Source organism: Acinonyx jubatus, chromosome D1 (assembly GCF_027475565.1).
Source record: "Acinonyx jubatus isolate Ajub_Pintada_27869175 chromosome D1, VMU_Ajub_asm_v1.0, whole genome shotgun sequence".
Classification (NCBI taxonomy): Eukaryota; Metazoa; Chordata; class Mammalia; order Carnivora; family Felidae; genus Acinonyx; species Acinonyx jubatus.
In genome coordinates, this window is record NC_069390.1 from 425588 (window position 1) to 435015 (window position 9428).

A 9428-nucleotide genomic window follows, 5' to 3' on the forward strand; every position below is an offset into this window, starting at 1 on the left:
GGTTGTTCAGATTCTTCCATAGCTTTGCTGATATTCTGTCCGCTTGTTCTATTAATTAGGATGAGATTCTTAAACTTTTGAACAACTCTTGCGAGCCGAATAAACATTATCGTGAATGTCTTAAGCGTCCCATAAAACTCTGTGGCGAATGATTACAAAACTGGCCCCAAGACCTGCTCAAGTGTCACCGCCAGGGTGACGGCTCCAGCTTCTGTCCTATCCTAGAGGGTCATAGACCTACTCCTCAGTCCCGGGAGGATGGAGTGGCCTCTCAGGACCCATCCAGCCTTAGAGGTGGCACATCACAGCTTCACTGGCCAGAGGGTCTGGACAGAATTAGGACCTCCTCCTCTCAGGCTGCGCTGCCCAGCCCCGTACATTTTATTGAGCCTCACCAAAGTTGGTCTGCAAACCTGGGGTCACAGACTTTTTGTGAAGTTCGTTACTTATAGCTAATTTTTTTTTAAAGGAGGCTTCACACCCAGTGCAGAGCCCAACGTGAGGCCTGAACTTATGACCCTGAGATCAAGACCTGAGTGGAGGTTAAAAGTCAATGCTTAACCACCTGGGTCGCCCAGGCGCCCCTATGGCTAGTCTTTGTGGATGTGAGTCTTTGTTCTGTGAGTTTTGAAAGCTGTATTTGGACACCTGCCTGGTTCAGTCCAAGGAGCATGCAACTCTTGATCTCAGGGTCATGGGTTCAAGCCCCATATTAGGTGTAGAGATTACTAGAGAAAAAAAAAACTAAGCTTTAGGGGTACCTGGATGGCTCAATCAGTTAAGCGTCTGACTCTTGATCTCAGCTCAGGTCTTGATCTCAGGGTCATGAGTTTGGGCCCCATGTTGGGCTCCACGCCGGGCATGAGCCTGCTTTAAAAAAAAAAGAAGAAGAAGAAGAAAGAAAAAGAAAAAAAAAAAAAGGCTTTAAAAATAAATAAATAAATAAAAAAGTATTAGCTTTGTAGGCACCACCTAGTCCCATCACCTCCCAAACTCTCACTCTTTGTGAGCCCTAGGCGCCACTTTTCTTCTTCTTCTTTTTTTAATGTTTTTGGGAGAGAGAGAGAGAGAGACAGCATGAGCAGGGGAGGGGCAGAGAGAGGGAGACACAGAATCCGAAGCGGGCTCCAGGCTCCGAGCTGTCAGCACAGAGCCCGACGCAGGGCTCGAACTCATGAACCACGAGATCGTGACCTGAGCTCAGATGCTCAACTGACCGAGCCCCCCAGGCATGGTGGTCACTCCTCTAAATGCATACGCCCCTTACAAGAAGTCTTCAAAGAACACGCGCTGGAGCCGAAGGGAGAAATCGAAAATCCCACCAACTGTCCATGGAGGCTCTAACACCTCTCTCTCAGTAATTAACAGAACAGACCGGAAAGGAGCCAGGACACAGAAATCCGAAGAGCAGCGTCCTGATCCGACTGACGCACACGTCCACCTCATCACAACAGAACACACTTCCTTCCAAGCAGAACATCTGCGGTGACAGATCATGTTCTGGGCCATAAACTAGACCGTAGCAAGTGTAAAGGAGCCGAGGTCCTCCGCAGCACCTTTTTCTCACTGGGATGGAACAAACAAAAGGCAAACGACAGGAAGTCGACAAGGAAATCTACCAACATTTGGAAACAAAACATCACAGTTCTACGTGACCGTGGTCACAGAAGAGAATTTTGAGCTGAACGTGATTGGGGGTGCCTGGAGGGCTCCGTCGGTGAAGTGCCCGACTTGGGCTCAGGTCATGATCTCGCGGTTCATGAGTTCGAGCCCCGTGTCGGGCTCTGTGCTGACAGCTCCGAGCCTGGAGCCCGCTTCTGGTTCTGTGCCTCCCTCTCTCTCTGCCCCTCCTCTGCTCATGCTCTCTCTCTCTCTCTCTCTCTCTCTCTCAAAAATAAATAAAAACATTTAAATTAAAAAAAAAAGATAATTATCTATGCAGAAACTCTGAAGAAAACTAAAGAAAAAAACCCTTGCATTAATGGGGTTTCGCACAAGGGAAACACAAAACTTGTATTTCTACACGTTAGCAATGAACAACTGGAAATGACAGTTTTAAGCAGAACCACTTACCAAATACGCCAGAAGCCATGAAGTACTTAGTTGTGAATCTTACAAAATATGTGCTGAAAACAAGATACTGGTGAAAGAGATCCAAGAATATCCAAATAAATGGAGAGATACACCTACGTTCATAGATCAAAGACTTAACTTCATGAAGATGTCCGTTTGCCCTAAATCATTGTATGGATTCTGCACGATCCTGATCACATTCCCAGCAGGATTATTTTTGTAGATACAGACATGCTGACTTTAAAATCCATACATACAGAACTGGAGAAGCCAAAACAGTGTTGTGAAGGAACAAAGTTCAAGGGCTCACAGAGCCTGATTTCGTGACCTGCCGTAAAGCCAAAGTGGCTGAGGCTGTGTGTTGACGCTGGAAGGAAAGACAGACAAAGAAAAGGCGCTCAAGTGATTTTTTGACAAAAGGTCAAAAGCAAGCCAGTGGTGAAAAGATGGTCTTTTCAACAACGGGAGCGGGATGTTGTTGAACAGCCACAGGCAAGAAAAAAAGAACCTCAGCTTGTGCCTTCCACAGAAGAATCGCCTCAAATGTGCAGTTGGGAGAAGGAAGCGTCAGGCTGCAGTCCGGGAGAGTATTTTCACATCATACGTCTGGCTTTTTTCCCCCCTGCCATTCTAGTGTGCGACGGCACGTCCTTGTGATTTTTATTGTCATATCCACGGTGGCCAATGACACCGAGCACTGTTTCACAAGCTTACTGACCGTGAGAGTTCTCTGTTTGTAACGTGCCTCCTCCAGACCTTTCCCCTCGTTAAAACTGGACTGTCTTTTCTCGTTGACTTGACGGGGCTCTTCGTATATTCTGGATCTGCACCCTGTATCAGAGACCCACACTGTACGCGCCCTTTCCCAGTCCAGACTGCCTTTTCACCCGTAATGCTGGCAGACATCTGGGGACCAGGAGGAAACGCCAGGCAGATCAGACACTAAAGATCTGCTACTTAGCATCCAACCCAAGATCACAAAGCCACCCCTGTCTTGGGACTTGTGTCCTGTGAGAGAATGACCTTCCTACTGCTCCAGTCACTAGGACGGTGAGTTCTCTTGCTTGAAGCTTCAGAGAGGAAGAAAGCCTTCCTCTCTCTACTAATGTGCATGAAAGGGATCGAGCTCAGCAAGTTGGCCACTCTGTTCCCTGCTGTCTTTGAAATCAGGATCCCGGATTCCTGGCAACAACTCTGTGCTCCAGACCCATCCTGAGTGTCCCAGCCTCCCGGGGCAGGGGGCAGCCAGAAAGGGAAACTGAGGGGTCCCATGTGCATCACATGATCCCACAGAGGGATGCAGGCGGAGCGCCCACTTCACGGCCCCTTTAGTGACACTAAAGGTTGGTGTCACTCTGATTTTAGTAAGTCCATAATGGAAATTCTGGCTGAGGGGCGCCCGGGGTGGGGGGCTCCTCGGTTGAGTGCCCGGCTTTGGCTCAGGTAGTGATCTCGCAGCTCATGGGTTCGAGCCCCACATTGGGCTCTGTGCTGACAGCTCGGAGCCTGGAGCCCGCTTCGGATTCTGCGTCTCCCTCTCTCTCTGCCCCTCCCCACTCACACTCTGTCTCTTGTCTCCTTCAAAAATAAATAAACATCAAAAAAATTTTTTAAAGAAAATTCTGGCTGAAATACATTTTCCATCTACGTTCTTTCCGTGCACATTTGTGACCCGATAGAGGACAGTCCAGGCCGATTCTGTCACATACAGCTGTCTCTGGCTGACTCTGAGTGTCCCACGCATCTGCTCTGTGATAGTCTTACCTTCGTGGACCTGGGGACACTGCCCCCGGATCCTCCCATGCTCCCTAGGTCCTGGGGTGGCAGGTGGGGTGATGGACCCGGGACGGCCTCAGTGCTCCAGGGAGGAGGGCCCAGGATCTAGTGATTGTGGGCTTGGTGGGTGCAGGCTGAGAGGGTTCTCATTTGGGGCTTTTTCTTCTCTGTGAAGGAGGTGACTCCTTGGAGAGCGCCTTCCTCCTGTTACGTCATTTAATGCTGAGCAGTAAGCACCAGGCAGTGGCCCGTGGTGGGGAGTAACTGGGCGTGGTTTCGGTCAGGGACGAGAGGATGGGGTGCAGGGCCCCAGACCGGCGTCTGCAATCATTTCGGGGGGATGTCCTGGGGCACGTGAGGTTGGGTCGGATGAACGAGGGAAGCCTCATCAGGGGGCCCACGGGGCCGCCGGCTAGGAGTTCCGGTCTCCCGGTGCCGGGTGAGCAGCGGCCCCGCCTCCCCCTGGAGGCGCCTCCCGGAGCCCCCCCAGCACCCCCCCCCCGCCCCGGGGAGCACACAGCCTTCCGACGCATGCGGGACGCGGGGTGTCCGGGGACCGGCGGGACGGCGCTGGCGTCGGGTGCCCGCACTCCCCCAGGGGTGATCCGGCCGACCTTCCACCCCCGGCGTCTCGGGGCGCAGACCCGCGCGGACCTCCCCCGACCCTGCGCCGCGAGGCGCGACGCTGGGCCCGCGCGTGCCAGTCTTAACGCCTACCTCGAGGGCGCCCGCACTTGTCCGCCCGCCCGCTTCCCGGAGCGCAAAAGTCCGAGACCGGGCGCCCCTCCGAGCGCCCGGGGGCCGGCCGCGCGGGGCGGATCGGGGCGGGACTCCGGCCGGGCTCGGGGCGGGCCCGGGAGGCGGGGCTCCGGGGTTCGCGACCCGGGCTCTGTCCGCGGTGCTGAGCGGCGCCCTCCCGGGCGCATGGGGCAGGTGCGCCATGGGGAACCGCAGCGCCGCGGACGCGGATGGGCTGCTGCAGGGGCGCGGGCCGGGAGCGGGCGGCGGCGCGGGGACCCCCGGGGCGGCGGCGGCGCTGGCGGGGGGCGTGCTGCTCATCGGCGCGGTGCTCGCGGGGAACGCGCTCGTGTGCGTGAGCGTGGCGGCCGAGCGCGCCCTGCAGACGCCCACCAACTACTTCATCGTGAGCCTGGCAGCCGCCGACCTGCTGCTCGCCCTGCTAGTGCTGCCGCTCTTCGTCTACTCCGAGGTGAGCCCGCGGTCCCGCCGCACGCGCGCTCCTCTCCTGCGCCTTCGTCCCCTGTCCCCGTCCGCACAGGGGACCCGAGCGACCCGGCCGCTCGGCTTCTCGGGAACCTCGAGAACCTGTGCAGGCCCCAGGACCACTGGAGCCTCGGTCCCCTGACACTCGTCCCCCCCCCCCCCCGCCCCCGCCATCTCGGTGTCCGTTAGCCCGCTCGGCTGGGCGACTGTCCGCCCTCCCTCCGCTGTACCTGTACCTCGTCCCCCTGTTTTGGCGTCTGCTCCCCAAGAGATGCCTTTGTCCTTCAAGCCAGGGAGGGACCTCAGAAACAGGTGACTTTGGCAGTCCAGCCACCCACCACCCCCTCAGCTGGGTTCCATTCCCCAGGGGAGCCAGATGGAAAGGCAGATTCATGCTCAGTCCCCCTGGCTCTCCCTGGGGCGCGGAGACACACACATCACTGCACAAACCACAGCCGTGTGTGACCAGGCACACGCACACAAGAGCACCCAAGGGAAGGAGACCCTCGCTCACAAACATGCTCTGCCCATAGCAGGCGGGGTGTGGGGGTGTGGGGGGGGAGGGGGCACTCAGCTGCTAGGAGCTGAGGGGGAGTGAGCGGGGCTGCAGGAGGGGAGGCCCTGACCCCTGACAGTGGAAGCAAGGGCAGGGGCTTCTGTGAGCTCCAGAGCCCCCGTCAAGAACCAGGGCCCAGAAGCTCCATCCCCAGACCAGGTCTGGCCCTTGGGTGGGTCCCGCTTGGTGCCAGCCCTGTCTGCTTTGCCGTTTGGGCAGAGAAAAGCTGCTTAGGGCTGGGCTGGGAACTCGGCGTCAGGGGCTGTGGGGGGAAGGGAGGCTCCAATTTTCTAAGGGCGGACATGGTGAGTCCCGGCCAGGCTGGGGCAGAGCTGGACAAGGACACCCATGACCTGCCCCTCCCCCAGAGCCACAGACAGACGTCACTGACTGAGGGCTCCTAAGCTCCTAATCGTCCCAAATCAGCGGGAGGGGATTTAGAGGGGGGGGGGGTGGCTGTAGAGGGGGGTTGGCAGTAGAGTGGGGGGGCTGTAGGGGGGGTTGCTGTCTGCTCCTTTGCCTTTGGTGGGGGCACTGGGCACAGTGAGGAGCCTTTATATCTTTTTAAAAATTTTTTAATGTTTATTTTTGAGAGCGACAGAGACAGAGTGTGAGCAGGGGAGGGGCAGAGAGAGAGAGGAAGACACACAATCTGAAGCAGGATTCAGGCTCTGAGCTCTCAGCACAGAGCCTGACGTGGGGCTCGAACTCAGGAGCTGTGAGATCAAGACCTGAGCCCTGCCCCCCCAGGCGCACCGCAGAGACTTTATATCTCTTAGGTGATTTATCCTCAGGGCAATTCCGTGGATGCTGTCTTCACCCCTCCTCTACAGATGTGAGGTGATAATCTCGAGTCCCAGAGCAGTGACAGTTTAACCAGACAGGTGGACTCTTAGCCATCCTGTGGGGAGGAAATGGGGGCAGGGGCTTCACGCTCCAGGGCAGCAGAATCCCTGGGACCACCTCTACCCTGGAATCCTCTCGCCAGAGATCCGGCTCTCAAGCATTGACCTCACCTACAGAGTCTCCCCCAGGCCTTTCTCAGTTTTAACCGGTGGGGGTGGGGGTGGGGGTGGAGGTGGGGGGGAGGGTTGGAGGGGTGAGGAGGGGTGTGAGGGGGATTGGAGAGGGGTGAGGGGTTGGGGTGGGGGAGGGGGTTGTGTGTGGGGAAGGTTGGAGCAGTGTGGGAGGGGGAGGGAGTGTGTGGGGGTGGGGAGGGGGGGTGGGGGGAGGATTGGAGGGGTAGGGAGGGAGTGTGAGGGGAGTGGGGAGGGATGGGGGATGGTTAGAGGGGTGCGGGTGGGGAGGGGGTTGTGTGGGGGGAGGGTTGGAGGGGTAGGGAGGGAGTGTGAGGGGTGTGGGGAGGGGTGGAGGAAGGTCGGAGGGATGGGTGGGGGGGGAGTGTGAGGGGTGGGGAGGGGGATGGGGGAGGATTGGAGGGGTAGGGAGGGAGTATGAGGGTAGTGGGGAGGGGTGGGGGAAGGGTTGAAGGGGTGGGAGGTTGGGGTGGGGGAGGGGTGTGGGGGGAGGGTTGCAGTGGTGTGGGAGGGGGAGGGAGTGTGTGGGGGGTGGGGAAGGCGTTGGGAGGGTAGGGAGGGGTCGGGGGAGGATTGGAGGGTACAGACGGGGTGTGAGGGGTGTGGCCAGGGGTGGGGGGATGGTTGGAGGGATGGGGTGGGGGAGGGAGTGTGGGGGGTGGGGAGGGGGGTGGGGGAGGATTGGAGGGGTAGGGAGGGAGTATGAGGGGAGTGGGGAGGGGTGGGGGGAGGGTTGAAGGGGTGGGGGATGGGAGTGGGGGGAGGGGTGGGGGATGGGAGTGTGGGAGGGGTGGGGGATGGATGGGGAGGGGTGGGGGAGGGTTGCAGTGGTGTGGGAGGGGGAGGGAGTGTGTGGGGGGTGGGGAGGGGTGGGGGGAGGATTGGAGGGGTACAGACAGGGTGTGAGGGGTGTGACGAGGGGTGGGGGGAGGGTGGGGATGGGAGTTGGGGGGACCCTGGGACCCTCGCCCAGCTCAATGTGAAGACTGCTGGGCCTGTGGACCTCTGGTTCCTTCCCGCTCCTCGCTGATATTCAGTCCCCGCTCCCCCAAAAAGGAGGGGGTCGGATAGAGCCGGCGTCGGGTTCCTGGCCCCGGGCCACCGCGGGAAGACAGTCAGCGGGTCTTTTGTCTGTTGCCCCCTCCCCCCCTCCCCGGGCGCAGGTCCAGGGCGGCGTGTGGCTGTTCAGTCCCGGCCTCTGCGACGCGCTCATGGCGATGGACGTCATGCTGTGCACCGCCTCCATCTTCAACCTGTGCGCCATCAGCGTGGACAGGTGAGTCCCCGCCGCCCGGCCGCGCGCGCGCGCGCGCGCCCCCTGCCCCGTGCCGCCCGCCCTCACCGCGCCCCCCTGCAGGTTCGTGGCCGTGGCCGTGCCGCTGAGCTACAACCGCCAGGGCGCCGGGGGGCGTCAGCTGCTGCTCATCGGCGCCACGTGGCTGCTGTCGGCGGCGGTGGCGGCGCCCGTGCTGTGCGGCCTCAACGACCCGCGCGGCCGCGACCCCGCCGTGTGCCGCCTGGAGAACCGCGACTACGTGGTCTACTCGTCCGTGTGCTCCTTCTTCCTGCCCTGCCCGCTCATGCTGCTGCTCTACTGGGCCACGTTCCGGGGCCTGCGGCGCTGGGAGGCGGCTCGCCAGGCCAAGCTGCACTGCCGGGCGCCTCGTCGGCCCAGCGGCCCCGGCCCACCGCCCCCCGAGGTCGGCGAGCCCCCCGAGGCCGTCGCGCCCCCCGACGCCGTCCCAGCCGAGCTGCCGCGGCAGGCACCCAGGAGGAGGCGCGCCAAGATCACCGGCCGGGAGCGCAAGGCCATGAGGGTCCTGCCGGTGGTGGTCGGTGGGTACCTGCCCTGGGGTCGGTGGGCGGAGTGGAAGGTGGCAGTGCCCCCGGTGGGAGGAGGTGCCCAGGGCGGGCTGGGAGCCGCGGGGACCCGGGTTCACCGCGCCCTCCGGCCCCGCCCCCAGGGGCCTTCCTGGTGTGCTGGACTCCCTTCTTTGTGGTGCACATCACCCGGGCACTGTGTCCTACCTGCGCCGTGCCCCCGCGGCTGGTCAGCGCGGTCACCTGGCTGGGCTACGTCAACAGCGCCCTCAACCCCGTCATCTACACCGTCTTCAACGCCGAGTTTCGCACCGTCTTCCGCAAGGCCCTGCGCCTCTGCTGCTGGGCGGATCCCTCCGCGTGCGCCCACTGCGTCCTCTGCGAGGACCTGGGCCCAGGAGGACCCGGCCATGCCTCCGGGGGCAGGACCCCAGTAAGGGAGGGGGTTTTGTACGACTAAGATTAAACAAATTCCTTCCTAAACACCTGCTGGGGAGGCTGCGGGCTGGAGGAGTGGGCTGGGGGGTGTGGGGAGGAGCGGGAGGAGGGGCCTCTGCCCCACCTGGAGCCCAGACCCCCTCCCTCCCCCCCCCCCCCCCCCGCCAGGCCAGTGAACCCCTCCTTCCTTCTGAGGAAGCCCAGAGAACAGACCCCACCAAACTGGCTCCTGGCTCAGGGTCAGGTGGGAGAGATGCCAGTTCTGCCCCTAGGCTGGGCAGGGAGGCTCCAGAAAGGCCCATTCAGCCTCGCCCATGGAGAAGCTTCCAGAACCAGACCAGCTCTTGCCTAAGAAGGTTTGGGCTCTGCTTGTGGGGCTGTCCACGGGCTCACCCATGGTGACTCACACCCTCCTCGGAACGGTTCCCTCCCTGACACACCGTGGCACCAGCTGCACCCCCGCCCCCAGCTGTTGCCCCTCTTTCAGTGGAGAGTGCAGACAG

The 9428-nt window shown here is 60.4% G+C and overlaps 1 protein-coding gene across 1 annotated transcript; it reads left to right on the top strand.

Annotated features, from left to right (window-relative positions):
- Positions 1-4789: 4789 nt before the first annotated feature.
- DRD4 (dopamine receptor D4) lies at positions 4790-8968 on the top strand. The gene is made up of 4 exons (XM_027051372.2): positions 4790-5059; positions 7830-7942; positions 8024-8502; positions 8631-8968. The coding sequence occupies exons 1-4, from the start codon at positions 4790-4792 to the stop codon at positions 8945-8947; spliced, it is 1179 nt and encodes a 392-aa protein (XP_026907173.1). The 3' UTR covers positions 8948-8968.
- Positions 8969-9428: the final 460 nt, after the last annotated feature.